The sequence below is a fragment of the Vigna unguiculata genome, chromosome 5 (genome assembly GCF_004118075.2).
Source record: "Vigna unguiculata cultivar IT97K-499-35 chromosome 5, ASM411807v1, whole genome shotgun sequence".
Classification (NCBI taxonomy): Eukaryota; Viridiplantae; Streptophyta; class Magnoliopsida; order Fabales; family Fabaceae; genus Vigna; species Vigna unguiculata.
The window spans coordinates 42691749-42708274 of record NC_040283.1 but is presented as its reverse complement, the minus strand read 5'-3'; the positions used below and the strand labels follow the sequence as shown (position 1 = coordinate 42708274).

Here is a 16526-nt window from a genome sequence, read left to right as displayed (position 1 = left end):
CTATAAACAAAAAAATGCATCAAATTTTGTTATTGAAAGAAGCAGCGTTGGCGTCTGCATCGTTGATATTCTTCTTGGGGAACGTTTCGTGACAAATCTCCATGAAAGCTTGAACGATAACTTGGTAGTTATCGGCGGCGTTCAAGCGGAGGAAGCACTCGAGAAGGTCTTGAAGATCGGTTTTGGTGAAGATTTGTCTCTGAAAGATCATTTGAAGCATGGATTCTCGAAAATCCTTGTGCGGGTCCTTTGAATCCTTCTCAACCGCAACAGTGTCAATGAGTTTTGAATTTGGTTTTCTCATGTTGTCGTTGTTAGGGTTTTCATGATTTGTGTGAACTTCGGAGAAGACGTTGTTGTCGTTGTCGCCGGAAGTGGTAGGGTTTGTTGTGTTTTGGTGAATTGAGGGTTGGAGTACTTCGTAGGATTTAGGGTTCCTACATCCACAACCTCCATTTGTTTTGAACAGAGCTCTCATAAACCTTTTTCTCTTTTTGGAACACATTGTGATTTCGTTGTGATATTTGACGATGCAGTGGGAAATTACTCGCTGATTCTGGTTTTCTATTTTAATCTTAAAATAAGAGGTTGCTAATCTCGTAAATATTTTTCTTCTTATTATTATATAATGAAATTTAACGATGCAGAGATATAAAGATATTTTTCAAAAGATAGAAAGTTAAGATAATTAAATTAAAATATATAGATAAAAGATGAAATTAGAGTGATTTGAGATGGATAAAAGATTTTTTTTTAACTAATTTGTTGTGTGTGAAATACGATTTCACAAAAAGATAGAATATCAATTCACAACTAATTAAAGATCTTGATAATGTGACCCATATCATATAGTCACGGAGCATTTTTGTTAAAGTAAATTTCACCTTGTTGGCAATAAATGTTTATGCAATATTTAGTTTATTTTATGTTAATTGTGAATGAAAAATTTATTCAATATTTAAACTTTATTTTATTTCAATTGTGAAACAAATAAGGATTTTACTTTTTTATATTTCTCGCATCAAATCATATAATATTTATTTATTTATTATCATAATTATTTTTGTTGTCTTCCTCATCTATAATCTATAACTATTGTCAACACCCAATTTCGTCCGGGTAACAATGATAAAATAAAATAATTAATTAATTAATTAATTAATTAAAGTTCAATTGAGAAGAATAAATAAATAAATAATTAAGAAAAGAAAAGAAAAAATATGTTTTGGTTTGAGAAAAATAATTATCTATTTATTTTATTATTATTATTATTATTATTTTTTATATATTTTATTTTAGTTTATTTGGGCTTATTATTTTGATTATTACATTATTTTTCTTTCTATTATTACAGCTCCTTTTTTGTTTTACGTCTCTCATTCTAGTTTAATAAAAAAAAATAAAAAAAGAAAAAAAAAAAGAAAAAAAAAAGAGAGAAGGGAAAGGGGAAAGAAAAAGGTAACGTAAAGCCTCTCTTTTGTTAAACCCAAGCATGCTATGCTATCATGGTTTTGTATTGGGAAAGGTCTGTGGCATGGTCATGATGGCTGAAGGAGCAGGAAACAACATCTGCTCTCAGTCTGGTCCCAAATTTCAAAATTGGAAGGTGCAGAGGGTTACATAATAAAAAGGGGAAGATTCATGAGAGGATGGGTCTTTTTTTTGAATTACGACGGTGTTGTGGTGGTGCGGTGAAGCAGAAACAGAGGCGAACAGTGACAGAGGTTGGAGTTGTGGTGGTGTCGAGAAGAAGAGGCTGCCATGTGAGGGGAAGAAGCTTTGGCTTCTGTTAGGGTTTTTCTGAAAAGATAAAAAGGGGCAGAACCCTTTTACCACGCACACCCCCTCTTTTACCTAAACCACACCCTCCTCCTTTCTTTTCGCACACCCCCAATTTTAATTCCTGCACCTCCTTTTTTTGTTTCCTTAGCGCACCCCTTTATTTACTGCACGCACCCCACCTGTTACTTCATGCACCTCCCACATGTGACACTCCTGCACCCCATGTCTTTGTCTATTGTTTTTGGGCTTGTTGTTGTATTTGCTTTGTGCACCCCACCAATTACTCACGCACCCTTACTTTCTTGTTTCCGACTTTTATCCTTCTTAAATAATTTCATCCTTTTATAAATTTATTTATTTATTTTTATTTTTTAAAAAAAGAGGAAAACAAACATATTTGAAAATCATAAAAATTAAAATATAGAAAAATAAAAAAGGTTCTCTTTCTTTTTTTTATTGTGTTTGTCCGACCGCTCGCGTCATGTGTTTATTTCGCGAATGAATACTTTATCTAAAAATTTAAAATATAAAATATAACAATTTTAAAAAAAATATTTAAAAATTAAAAAGTATAAATAATTTAAATATCATAATTTTAATTTCTTAAAATTAGAAAAATGATGTAGTATTCTACCAATCTAAAGCTGACGATTAATATTGGTATCGCAGAAATGATCTACGAAAAATGTGGTCCAGGAATATATAGGAGCATATGGTATGACTGGTCAAATTTGATGTTTCTCTTCTATTACGACACCTATATCATTATATATGATTCTTCAATTTTGTTTCTTAAAATTATCTGTGTACCTTAAATTATATAACTTCCATTAAAAAAAAACTGAATATATATGATAAAACTAACTTAATTCAAATTTGGTTGTTCTGTAAATTAACAGGCTAAATCTTTTGATCAATGCAACTAGAAATGGAATGAGATACTAACTCGTAGGAAAATTAGAAAAAATAAATAAATTCAAAGTAAAATGAATTATTTTAAATTTTTATTTTTGTAAATTAATTTAAACAGAAAAATTCAATTAAAATATCTAAAAAGATCTTAATCTAATTTAAATTTTGTTTGTGGATCAAAATTTGAGATCTGTTTATGGTATTTTCGGGAGTTACATGATATATGAAAAAACTGTAACATTTATGAATAACGAATTAAATGAACTGTGGCATGAGACAGATGAATGATAGGTTTACACTATAAACAAAAAAATGCATCAAATTTTGTTATTGAAAGAAGCAGCGTTGGCGTCTGCATCGTTGATATTCTTCTTGGGGAACGTTTCGTGACAAATCTCCATGAAAGCTTGAACGATAACTTGGTAGTTATCGGCGGCGTTCAAGCGGAGGAAGCACTCGAGAAGGTCTTGAAGATCGGTTTTGGTGAAGATTTGTCTCTGAAAGATCATTTGAAGCATGGATTCTCGAAAATCCTTGTGCGGGTCCTTTGAATCCTTCTCAACCGCAACAGTGTCAATGAGTTTTGAATTTGGTTTTCTCATGTTGTCGTTGTTAGGGTTTTCATGATTTGTGTGAACTTCGGAGAAGACGTTGTTGTCGTTGTCGCCGGAAGTGGTAGGGTTTGTTGTGTTTTGGTGAATTGAGAGTTGGAGTACTTCGTAGGATTTAGGGTTCCTACATCCACAGCCTCCATTTGTTTTGAACAGAGCTCTCATAAACCTTTTTCTCTTTTTGGAACACATTGTGATTTCGTTGTGATATTTGACGATGCAGTGGGAAATTACTCGCTGATTCTGGTTTTCTATTTTAATCTTAAAATAAGAGGTTGCTAATCTCGTAAATATTTTTCTTCTTATTATTATATAATGAAATTTAACGATGCAGAGATATAAAGATATTTTTCAAAAGATAGAAAGTTAAGATAATTAAATTAAAATATATAGATAAAAGATGAAATTAGAGTGATTTGAGATGGATAAAAGATTTTTTTTAACTAATTTGTTGTGTGTGAAATACGATTTCACAAAAAGATAGAATATCAATTCACAACTAATTAAAGATCTTGATAATGTGACCCATATCATATAGTCACGGAGCATTTTTGTTAAAGTAAATTTCACCTTGTTGGCAATAAATGTTTATGCAATATTTAGTTTATTTTATGTTAATTGTGAATGAAAAATTTATTCAATATTTAAACTTTATTTTATTTCAATTGTGAAACAAATAAGGATTTTACTTTTTTATATTTCTCGCATCAAATCATATAATATTTATTTATTTATTATCATAATTATTTTTGTTGTCTTCCTCATCTATAATCTATAACTATTGTCAACACCCAATTTCGTCCGGGTAACAATGATAAAATAAAATAATTAATTAATTAATTAATTAATTAAAGTTCAATTGAGAAGAATAAATAAATAAATAATTAAGAAAAGAAAAGAAAAAATATGTTTTGGTTTGAGAAAAATAATTATCTATTTATTTTATTATTATTATTATTATTATTTTTTATATATTTTATTTTAGTTTATTTGGGCTTATTATTTTGATTATTACATTATTTTTCTTTCTATTATTACAGCTCCTTTTTTTTTCTACGTCTCTCATTCTAGTTTAATAAAAAAAAAGAAAAAAAAAAAAAAGAAAAAAAAGAGAGAAGGGAAAGGGGAAAGAAAAAGGTAACGTAAAGCCTCTCTTTTGTCAAACCCAAGCATGCTATGCTATCATGGTTTTGTATTGGGAAAGGTCTGTGGCATGGTCATGATGGCTGAAGGAGCAGGAAACAACATCTGCTCTCAGTCTGGTCCCAAATTTCAAAATTGGAAGGTGCAGAGGGTTACATAATAAAAAGGGGAAGATTCATGAGAGGATGGGTCTTTTTTTTGAATTACGACAGAGAGGGGTTTGGGCACCAGAAATCAGAAGGAGGGAGAGAAGGAGTAAAATTGGAAAACGGAAGTGCATTAAGTTTTATTTTCACGGTAAGTGTTCTTAACTCCTCCTTAGCTTATGTTTATGTTACCGTAACTTGATGTTGCTGTTGATGTTCATGGGTGTATGAATTAAAACTTATATTGTATAGATGGTTTGAGATGAGCATAGTTACATCTGTTATTCCTTTTGTTTATTCCCATCTAAAGAACAGGGCACAATGTTTTTTATTTTTATTTTATTTTATTTTATCTGTTAAGATATGTTCTTGTTTGAATGTTACTGTTGTCCGAGTGAGTGCTGGAAAATAACCTCACCCTCAATCTCAATCTTTCTCGCCACCATCATCTTTCCCTCATCACCTTCAAGACTGCCAAGACAGAACCCAAACACAACACCACAAACAACCAGAATCACATTCATTCGTCATCATCACTGTCACACACTCAAATTCACCATAACAACCCAATACAAATAAAAAAAAATCAAAGAATAAAAACCCTCGCCGCCGGCGATTCGGAGCTTTAAACGAAAGACGCGCCGACGGCAGCGACCTTGGATATCACGCAGAGGCGGTTCGAAACGATATGCGAAGAGAAAGCAAAGGCCGAGCGTTCCCGGCGACGACACCCCTAAGAACAGGATGTCGCCGGTGATGTTTCCGACGGCAGGGACGCGGTGCGGTGGCCACGGGTGCGGCAGTTCTTGAGGAGCATACACATGACGGCGGCTCCTAGCGCGGGCGTCGATCTCGCGAGAGAGAAGGAGAGAAGGAGTGGCTTCCGGCGTCGACGGTGAGGCTCTGGTGGCTAGAGCGGTGCGGTGAGCGACGACGGGGCTCTGGAGATCTCACCTATCTCGTGCGCGTTGGAGAAAGAGGAAGAAAGAGATGTGTCGCCGGTGGGTGATGATCGGCGTTGTCGCCGGCGAGCTAGCTGCTCGGTGTTGTGGTGGTGCGGTGAAGCAGAAACAGAGGCGAACAGTGACAGAGGTTGGAGTTGTGGTGGTGTCGAGAAGAAGAGGCTGCCATGTGAGGGGAAGAAGCTTTGGCTTCTGTTAGGGTTTTTCTGAAAAGATAAAAAGGGGCAGAACCCTTTTACCACGCACACCCCCTCTTTTACCTCAACCACACCCTCCTCCTTTCTTTTCGCACACCCCCAATTTTAATTCCTGCACCTCCTTTTTTTGTTTCCTTAGCGCACCCCTTTATTTACTGCACGCACCCCACCTGTTACTTCATGCACCTCCCACATGTGACACTCCTGCACCCCATGTCTTTGTCTATTGTTTTTGGGCTTGTTGTTGTATTTGCTTTGTGCACCCCACCAATTACTCACGCACCCTTACTTTCTTGTTTCCGACTTTTATCCTTCTTAAATAATTTCATCCTTTTATAAATTTATTTATTTATTTTTATTTTTTAAAAAAAGAGGAAAACAAACATATTTGAAAATCATAAAAATTAAAATATAGAAAAATAAAAAAGGTTCTCTTTCTTTTTTTTATTGTGTTTGTCCGACCGCTCGCGTCATGTGTTTATTTCGCGAATGAATACTTTATCTAAAAATTTAAAATATAAAATATAACAATTTTAAAAAAAATATTTAAAAATTAAAAAGTATAAATAATTTAAATATCATAATTTTAATTTCTTAAAAATAGTTTTCTTTTTTTTCTTTTAGTGTCTGTCCGACCGCTCGCGTCGTGTGACACATATTTTCAATTAATTCAAAAATACCAAAAAATATAAAAACATCAACATTTTCAAACAAAGTCTTTTTAAGAACTACGTGACCCTTGATTCTCCACCGTGAGATACGTAGGAGCAAGGTCAGTCCTTGTCAGATTCACCTCTAAAAAATCAAATCTTTTTTACTCATTTTTTTTCAAATATTTTTCAAAGAACTACGTAACCCTGATTTCTCATTTTTAATGAGAATACGTAGGACCAAGGTCAAATCCTTGTCGGGCCCAAAAAAATAAAAAAAATATTTTTGTTTCTTTTTAGCATCGTTGTCTTATTATTTTTGGGGAAAATTAACATTTTGAAAACCACATCAACTTTGCATTTTTAATTAAAGGTACCGCCCTCGGGCCGGCGCGGTAGGGTGCTAACACCTTCCCTACGCGTAACCGACTCCCGAATCCAAAATATGGTTTTTCGCAGACTTGTCTTATCTTTATGGTTTTCCATAGTTTTCCAGAATAACTATGGTGGCGACTCCCAAATCTCTTTCCAAACCCATTTTCTTTTTCGATTCGCCTTCCCGTCGCGATTCCGGTTGCGACAACTATATATAAAAGGGATTCCCTCTTTTGTGTCCACATTTCATAATTTCAACTTTACCCTTTACAATTTAATTATTTATTAAATTTTAAAAAAAATAATGGTTACTTTTACAAGTTTTTATAAAACTATTTACTTATCTCCTTCTTCTTTTTCTCCTACTATTCATCACCAGTTATTTTTTTCATATTTTCTCCATACATTTCACTTTAATTTTTATAAATATACTTTTATTTTGTTCATTAACTTAATAACATTACAATATTATCAATTATTAATATAATTCAAAAAATGTGTACACACAGGCGCGAGGATCGCGCCTCGCGCGTGTGTGTACCCTAGTATAGATAAGGTGCATTCCGTAAGTTTACTCAAAGTAACTTTCAATATCATTAAGCATAACTTTTGGTTTTTTTTTTTTTCAAAAATACCATATAACTAAAATGGGTTACAATTAATGTTTAACATACACAAGATTTCAAACATAATAAGAAAACCCTTTGAATAATATTAAATGAAATAAATTAAAAGAAAATTAAAATATTTCTTTGGTGTGACACCAATAACATTTAAAAGCATTATCTCTTTCAACATATTAAACGAAAGAACAGTGTGTTTTGAAAGTGTTGTTCACGGAAATATTGATGTGAATTAAGAGAGCATACGAAAGTTCATTGAAACGGGCTTATGCAGAAGAAACTCATTACGTTCAGGCCCATACACCAAAGCAGCACTATATTCCGAAAGGAATAGTTAACTAAAACAAAATAATGGAATAAAACGGGATATGAAAAACATAGGTAGAAAATAATTTTCACTCTAACCAAGTTTTAATTATTTCATAACTTGGATACATTTAATTAAATTACAAGTTTTTGTTTTATTAAATATTTAAAATTCTTTCTTTTTTGTCAAAGTACTTTATATCATTAACGAAATAACATAGTTGTTACTTCAATCTTTTTGTGTTCAAAACTCGTGGATTAACTTTTTTTTTTCTTTAATTTCTTCCAACTCATCAGTTTCTTATCTTTTTGGTGAACAGATTAGGCCTTCTCTTTCATTTCCCAAAGAAGAAAAGGAGCATATATGGTGTCCAAGTTTTGTTTTCTTTGGCCCACTTTTTTCTCTTCTGTCTCAACTGTTGTTGTGGATTTAACAGCGGAGACAAATACATGAATGCCAAATAAATGAAGGCTCTGAATCTGTAATGACACCAAAACAAAAAAGAAGAGTGTGGTTTTTCTCAATAGGCATTGAACATGAGGCAACAAGCCAATTCATATGCTCCCTGTTCAATTCTTTGCAAAATCTGTCCAAATTCACTCTATCTCCTCAAGTTGCTTCACAGATAAATATTCACCCAAATCTCGTATCGAGTAATATAAAAAAAAGAGTAATAGACAAACATTATAGAATAAAAAGTTGTTTTTGGAGTTGTCGTCTTAACTCAACAGATAAGTTATATTTTAGGTAGTTACATGTTATTTGTTGAGTAATAATGTTTTTTTTTCTGAGTAATTATCATAATTATATCTTTTTAGTGTCATGAGTAATATACATACATATTGACTTTATTAGTCATGTAATTGTGGTTTAAACAAGGCAGAGTAGGTAAATGGGAGAAAATCTGGAGCAATAAGAAGAGTTGTAATCTTGAAATACCGAACATATTTGTATATAGAAAAAAGTAAGAGGAAGTTGGTGGAAGAAGTTGATCCATCTCTCCTTTTAGAATCTGCAGAAGTAACTTTTTGTAAAGCTTCAAGTAAAAGAAAGCACCACGAATATGCATTTTAGTTATGTCTATCACCACGAATGACTTCAAAAATCATCACTCAAAAGTGACCTATGCTCTATCATATCTGTGTGTCATGTGGTCCACATAGTTCAACACCCTACACCACAATATCCACTCTATTATGCCTACAATTTAGTTACTCTTGCCACCTTATGCTTTTCTTTACAAAATAAGTTATTATTTAATCTTATTTATAAATTATAATTTATTTTTATTATTAGTCTACGTGAAATTTTGCATAATTTTTTTAGTTAAAAAGAAATGAATATCTTATTAATTAGATATTATTTATTGTGAAGTTATTTTCACTTAGAACAAGAAGGTAGACCTAAATACCAAAAGGAACAGAGTCCAAGGAGACCTTGGTCAAGTACATAGACGACTACACCAATTCCATCAAATCCTAGTCAATTTACGATACACATGTTTCTTCTATATTCAAGTGCGTGTCAAAGACTAAGAAGGAAGAAAGAAAAGAAGACTTCAAAAAGAAGTTTAAATTGAATACCAACATTGTCCTTAGAATATTATTTAAAAATATTAGTAATATTTTTAACCTTTTCTTAGTATGCTACACATCTTTCGTCAAAAATCAAAGTCGCGTTAAAATTAAACACAGTCGTAACACATGCATCAACAAGAGCAGTGAACAACCAAAACTATCATTTTCAACCATTATTTTTCTCCTTTCCTTTCTTCTTCAGATTCACAGTTACATCTTCCACGAAAAACTCCTTGTCGTTATCCATTTATTTGAAAAAGAAAAATTCGTAACTAAATGAAATGAACACTGTTACTGTTTTTTTGTTGTAAGAATGAAAAAGAAACCATCGTATGCTCAGAATTAAATCATAATAATAAGCATGCAAGGAGTCGAAACAAAAATTCTCGTACAAATTCACGTAAACCTTTTCGTGTATGTAAAACTTTAGAAGACTTTATCCAATATATTACTTAAAGAAAATAAACAAAGAAAAAAAGAGAACATAGTTATGGAGAGGTGGTTGAGACTAACTCAGAGAAAGAAAGAAAATTTAACAACTACAGCAATGAAAGCAAATTACTTTGCTTTCATATCACTACTAACTGGTAAATAATTAATAAACTAAACATCAACAATGCAACTTTGGAAAAGCTGAAACTTCACCGCCGGAGCGGCTACCCCGATGGCGTCATCATCGTCGCCGGCGAGTCTGATATACGCGGGGCAGTTCACGTTAATATGGTACCTTCCGGAGACCCAAGTCCCCACTTTCCACTTCACTCTGCCGTTGACTTTGACGTTGACCAGCACTCCTCCGGAGGTTTTGTCCTGCTGGAGAATCTGGAGCATGAAGGGGGAGACGGGGACGGCGGTGCCGTAGAGGAAGGGGGACCAGACGGCGGTGTCGCGGTGGCCCTGGTAGGTGGGGGGGAGGGCGGTGGCGAGGGAGACTTGCTGGCCGCGGTAGGAGGCGTAGGCGTCGAGTTTGGTGTAGTAGACGCCGATGCGGTGGTTGGGGTTGAAGGCGGAGAGAGTGACCTGCATGGTGAGGGTTAGAGTGTTGGGGGTGGGGGCGGTGGGGGAGGGGATGGCGCCGCTGGAGGAGAGGTTGAATGCGTAGACGGTGGCGTCTTGGAGGATGAAACGGGGTTTGGTTGGGCGGAGGATGATCCAGATGAGGAAGATTACGAGGAGGATGAGGAAGATGAAGCCGAGGACGGCGGCGAATACTCGGCGGAGGAGCTTCTGCCGCTCCTCGTTGTGGTGGCCGCAGTCCTTGGTCATGGTGGCGTTGGTTGGTATAACTAAATGTGAATATGCAGAGAGGTGTGTGTTGGATTCAGCATGTTGAGAATGTTTCATAAAGGGTGGTGCATTATATAGGCACCACAATAATTTAAAGAATATGAAGAATAGTTTTTTATCATAAAGAGATAAATGTAATGAAAAAGAAAAGTGAAAAAGAAAGACATTTTGAAGAAAATGAGATGGCACGGAAAAGAAAACAGAATTTGAGATTATAGAGAGAATGATCTATTTTCGACAGAGACATGATGACTTTGGTGTTGGGTTCAAACCTTGTAGTATACGGAAAGTTGATCAATTTTTAATTTAGAATTAAGTTGAAGTGATATTGATTATTAGAGAAAAAATAATTTTGATTAAACAAGAAATGGTTAATGTTGTATTAGAATGGTTGTGATGATTAATAAGTAAAAAAGTATAGCATAGAGTTTAGAAATGGCAATTATGACATACCCACCGCCGACCAAACCTTATAAGGTTCTGCCAGGTACTTTGCTTTCCTAAAGGATAACTTACTATTTTTGCAATCAAAAGTGAGAAGCTACATAAAGAGAGTGTTTCTTTTTTTTTTTTTACTTCTTTTGATTGCTATAATATTTTTTTCACATGAGTAACATTTTTCTTCTCTAAAAAATCATGTTTCTTTTTCTCTATACGATTGTGGTACTTCTCCTAGGATTCTGTTCCACTATGATTTCTTTCATGTTAATTCATTTTGTTAGTGTTCTTTTTTTCTTCTTATAAACATGGATACTAAGGATAAAAAAAATGCCATTATGGATACTTCAAGCCCAAATTATTTTCATTTTTCTGAAAATATAACATCTGATGACAGTTTTAAAATAAAAATTTCACACTACTTTTTATGTCCGGTGTACAATATTTCTATGATGATTATTTTGGTGTCATAGTTGTGGATGATATAGTGTATATATTTTTTGTGATACTGCAAAAGATTTGACATAGTAAGTTAAGTAGATCTTACTATGCCAAATCCACCACGACTTTACCTAACTCTCCAACAATACTAAAAAGAGATTCTTTTGGAATGTTTGCTAGAGTTTCTATCATTCTTCATCTTTGTGTACATCACTAGTAAGTGGCTCTCACTAGCGAATCTACCATGATGAATCAATCGCCTGGTAGCCTTCATATGGTCAACCTTTCACCTCATCCTCGATCTGACCTGCAACTTTATTCTCTGATGACAATGACAACTTGTGACAGCAATCAAAACAATCGTATGAGCAACCCCAACAATAAATAAATTTGTAGTGAATTTGAATATAACATTTTAGGATTCAATAACTTATAACCTCTTCACAAGAATGCAATAACGGATGAAGACAACCACAATGGGAGTTGCGAGAATGCAAGACGCGACAATAGAGTTGGTATAAGAATGCAAGTTGAGAGAAGAAACTTGAATTATGAACTGCTTAAAAGATAACATGAAGAAAAAAAGTGAAATATTTAAAAGAAAATGTGAGTAAAGATTCAAACATACTATAAGGAGTAAACATATATTATGATAGGTCACTCAATAAACTGACATAATAAATTTGTGCCACCATACTCACTTATTATGACATTATTACTTACAATGTTCAATAAATTTAACTTTTATTACAAAAATGTCACCGATCAATTTATTATAACAAATACATGTACACTCATCATAATAAATTTAACCTTTTATTACAAAATCATCACAAATCAACTTATTATAACAAGTGAACTACACATATCATAATGAATTATCATTAATTTATATTTTTATATTGGTGTCCATTAATGTATATTTTTTAGTCCATAAGGTTGTTTGTGATGATCCCAAACAAAACTAATCTTCTAGTTTATAATGTTTTTATTTTCTTCTTCACATTTTCTTCTTACCCTATAAACAAATTTCTGAGTACATCTTTATTCTTGAGGCATTAAGAAGGTTGTTAAATTTAAGAATAAAGTTTTGTATATATTAAACAAAAACTATCAGTGGATCTTAATAATAAAGTACAATATTTTTTGTAAAAAGTTAATTTTTTATGTTGTAAAAAATTAAAAACATAAGTACAAAATTAATAAAAATGTGAACAAGATTTCTATCATGCTTTTTTTGTGTTAAAGTTTTAAATGTTGACATCAAAACATTCAGTTTTTAAATTTAAAAAATATGTATTTTTTTTCTTTTATTAAATGATAAATTCTTTAAAAAAATAATAATTCTCATTAGAAGAATTTTTCATATTCCATAAAATTTTTCTTGCGATGAACATTTTCTTTATCATTTTTTTCAAAAACTTTAATTGATACGTAATTTCTTCGTCAATAATTATTTCAAATAAAATTATAAAGTTTATAAATATTTTTTACAAAATAATTTTTCAAAAAGTTAGAAGTAATTTTTTAGAAATTAATTTTCATAACAAAATTTTTATATATTTTTTATGAAAAAAATTTCAAAACAAAATTAAAAAGTATAATATATATATATATATATATATATATATATATTTTTGAGTAAAGATATATATTTTTTCTTGAAACTGTTATTGTCGCCAAGATTTATAAGACTTCGAATGTGAAACAAGTCTCTTACTTAACTAAGTGTTTTCTCGAAGTCTCTGTTTTCTACGTTCGTAAAGTGTTACATATGAAAATTATTCTTTATTGACTTGGAAAATCTCGGACACAAGTCTGAGTGCAATGAATATGTACAAGAAATATATTTTCTGTTTTATTTTTTTCTTGTAATGACAGTTTCTTTTCCTTAAACAATTGATTCTGATTTGAATTTTGATAAACTTATGTCAATTTTTGAAGTAAACATTATTTGAAACAAGAAAGTGAGTTCATGCATAACTAAACTACAAAACTCAAATGCAATCATGTCAATCAAATTGAGTAAAGAATGATAATTATGGATCCCAAAGTAAGCAATACTCATAAAATTTTTCAGTAGTTTATAGTGTATGTGAAAATCCCAACATGATCTTGATATTCATAACAATTTTGTCTTCACTTTAAAATATATATATATATATATATATATATATATATATATATATATATATATATATATATATATATTACATATTAGGTTTGTTTATAAAATAAGCTAAAAGCATAGCATAAGACTGAAAAGTTTTGAGGACTAGGGTGTAGCTAGAATCTCTAGATTTTAGAAAAAATCAAATGAAATGGGTTGAAGAGAATTTTTATAGTACGTTTTCATGGGAAAAAGGAGAAAAAAAATATATTAAGAAGGTTGTTTGGTAGGGAATAGAAGCAACACATTCCCACACCCCACTAATAATTTTTATAAAGGTATTAGCATCGGATCTAGAGAAGAGTTATAGTGGGGGCATTACTGTCACAAGGATATCTCATGTCAAGGTTCATCTCTTTTTTTTCTTTTTCATTTTTTAATCTTGTCACACTATTCATGAAAAATAAAAGTATTTTTAATTATTTAACATCTTTTATTTTGTTCTGGCCCTCACATTTTTAGAATATTTTTTTATTAAATTTAAGACATTTCTTTATCTATATTAATGATGTATATTGTGATAACACAGTAAATAAATATTTTTACAAATATTTTGTTTAGGTAAAAAACTTAATGTTTAATATAATTTCATTTATTAATTTTCAATATTTTTTATCAGTCAGTATTTATTTGTGAAAAAGTTAAATTCACATTTTCTTCTGAATCACCAAACGACCTTTATATATGTCTCTTATAATTTCTCGATCATGCCTATGTTAAAATAAAAGAAAAGGCTTACTTTTTATATATTTATATGTGTAAATGTCATTTTACTATTATCTACTCCCTTGTATTCTTATTTTAGTCTTTCTACAAAAATCTTAATTGACTGATATTTTTATATTTTATTGAATTTTTTTTCATACTCTGTCTTTAAATTAATTGTTCTATTTATCTTTGTCAACAGAATTTAATTATAAAAAAATCCAACTACTTTAATAAGATTGTTCCAAAAAAGTAAGGTGTGTATTGTGAAAAAGACCCACTGAACTTCAATGAGTAATTGATGGTAAGTGATATGTTTATTAAATAATAATGATAAAAGTAAAAAACAATATATATATATATATTATATATTAATACATTATTAATGATGTAAAAATTACTATCACTATCAATGTACGAAAAGTTTTCTTTAAATTTAAAGGTTAATTCGCCACCTTAAACTTATTATATAAACATTGAAGTGTAGTTTTATAGTGTAGTTTTATAAAAGACATCCAAAAAGTTTTTACACTATTCTAATATTACTTTTCAATATCTTTTATTTTTTTTTGGTATAAATACAAAACTTTACTCTTCCTTTTTTAATAGCCATTTTACCTTTAGAGTGAATTGTCAAATGGTTATGTCTTGTGTAAAATATTTTTCCTTTAAAACACTAATTTGGAAGGGCCCTCACTAAATGTAAGTGAAGAGTCTAATCATGTAAGGTCTTTTCCAAAGAAGCATTCATAAGGTTATCTCTTATCCTTATTTCTTTTCGTTTTTGTGATTGTTATAATCTTTGAAATGCAGAAAGAATAATGAAACCACTTTTGTAGAAAAGTGCTTTCATAAAATTACTTTGCAATCAGCGATGTCTCCACTGGTACCACAGTATTATACATATTCACATTCACTGTTATTGAAGATGCTTCTTTTTCTCCTCCTTTTTTTTACTTTAATTATCCAGTTTTGGTTTTCACATCGAAAGAAAAAAAAATAACAAAAGGGTTAAGACAAGGTGAAATGAATAATGGAAGTTGATTGAAATTAGAAGTCACATTCAATGTCAGGGTTATTTGGAAGGGTAGCCATTGGAGGACATGGAGATAGAGATAGAATGGTGCAACCTTTTCAATGGATGCTAGGAATGTTGTAGCCTTAAAGTGGTGCCTTCTTCCAACACATGATCAATGAAAGTGTGAAACTCAAACTGTTTTGCTTTTTAAGATGGGACTAAATATACGCATAATGATATTTTCACAATTTTTTCTTATAATTTGAAGTGATATTTGGTAAGTAATTTTGAAATAAAAAAAATTAAAAAAATAAAAAATAAAAATAACTTAAAAATATTACCTTAAATTATAAGAGAAAATTGTCAAAATTTATTTATTTAAAAAATTATTTTCCGTCTAATATTTATTAATCTCTCATATTTAGTCACTAACAAACTTTGATTAGATAGAGGTAGACAGGAAAACGAACCTGTGGGACCTTGACAACCATATAAGATGTTGTCCTTAGATTAGATTTGTGATGTTTTAGTGTTTTTGTGATTATTACTATTATTGTGATATGATGATGAAAGTATTAGAAGGTGGTTGGAGGTGGGTGATGGATAAGTTTGGTCCCAGATTTGAGATTTGCCTTATCTTTCAAGGTACACATGTAGGGCTTTTCAAATTTCTGTACGAAAAAAATCATCTCCTCCTAATGCATACCCACTTTCTCCTCACTCGCTTCATTACTCCTTCTTTTCTTTAACTTAGTTTTTGTCGATCTTCAACCCTTAGAAAAGTATATATCTCAAGTGTGAGATTAAAACACGAGACTAAATATTAACAAATAGTTCGATAATAATTTTATATTAGTAGATAGAACTAAACTTTACAAACAAAAAATCTTTAGATAGTAGATGATACAATAATCTCAACAAACAACAAATCTTGTTAAAATATATTCAAATTCATAATTTTAATATTCATACTAGAGATGAACTTGTTTTATTTTTATTTCTTATCTTCACCAATCAATCACATTCACAATGAAACCTCTGCTTTTCAACACAGTTGCATTGCATAAATTACTCGATGTTTGAAGAAGACTTTGAGAAGTGTAATATACATAACATTTTTGTTTTGTTTCGATTACTCTCTTGATCTTCATTCATCCTATGTGCCACGTCACGAACATATAA

At 31.2% G+C, this 16526-nt stretch overlaps 3 protein-coding genes across 3 annotated transcripts; all 3 read right to left on the bottom strand.

Moving 5' to 3' along the window:
* Positions 1-19: 19 nt before the first annotated feature.
* Positions 20-505, bottom strand: LOC114184743 (transcription repressor OFP4-like). The gene has a single exon (XM_028072054.1). It carries the CDS (start codon positions 503-505, stop codon positions 20-22), a length of 486 nt encoding a protein of 161 aa, XP_027927855.1.
* Positions 506-3011: 2506 nt separating this feature from the next.
* On the bottom strand, positions 3012-3497 carry LOC114184742 (transcription repressor OFP4-like). Its single transcript, XM_028072053.1, has one exon. The coding sequence runs from the start codon at positions 3495-3497 to the stop codon at positions 3012-3014; it is 486 nt and encodes a 161-aa protein (XP_027927854.1).
* A 6203-nt stretch (positions 3498-9700) lies between these two features.
* Positions 9701-10638, bottom strand: LOC114185569 (NDR1/HIN1-like protein 1). The gene has a single exon (XM_028073385.1). The coding sequence runs from the start codon at positions 10627-10629 to the stop codon at positions 9889-9891; it is 741 nt and encodes a 246-aa protein (XP_027929186.1). The 5' UTR covers positions 10630-10638; the 3' UTR covers positions 9701-9888.
* Positions 10639-16526: the final 5888 nt, after the last annotated feature.

Bases quoted from the DNA above. Each gene is read 5' to 3' on its own strand.
- LOC114184743 (XM_028072054.1), bottom strand. From the start codon at position 505: ATGTGTTCCAAAAAGAGAAAAAGGTTTATGAGAGCTCTGTTCAAAACA.
- LOC114184742 (XM_028072053.1), bottom strand. From the start codon at position 3,497: ATGTGTTCCAAAAAGAGAAAAAGGTTTATGAGAGCTCTGTTCAAAACA.
- LOC114185569 (XM_028073385.1), bottom strand. From the start codon at position 10,629: ATGAAACATTCTCAACATGCTGAATCCAACACACACCTCTCTGCATAT.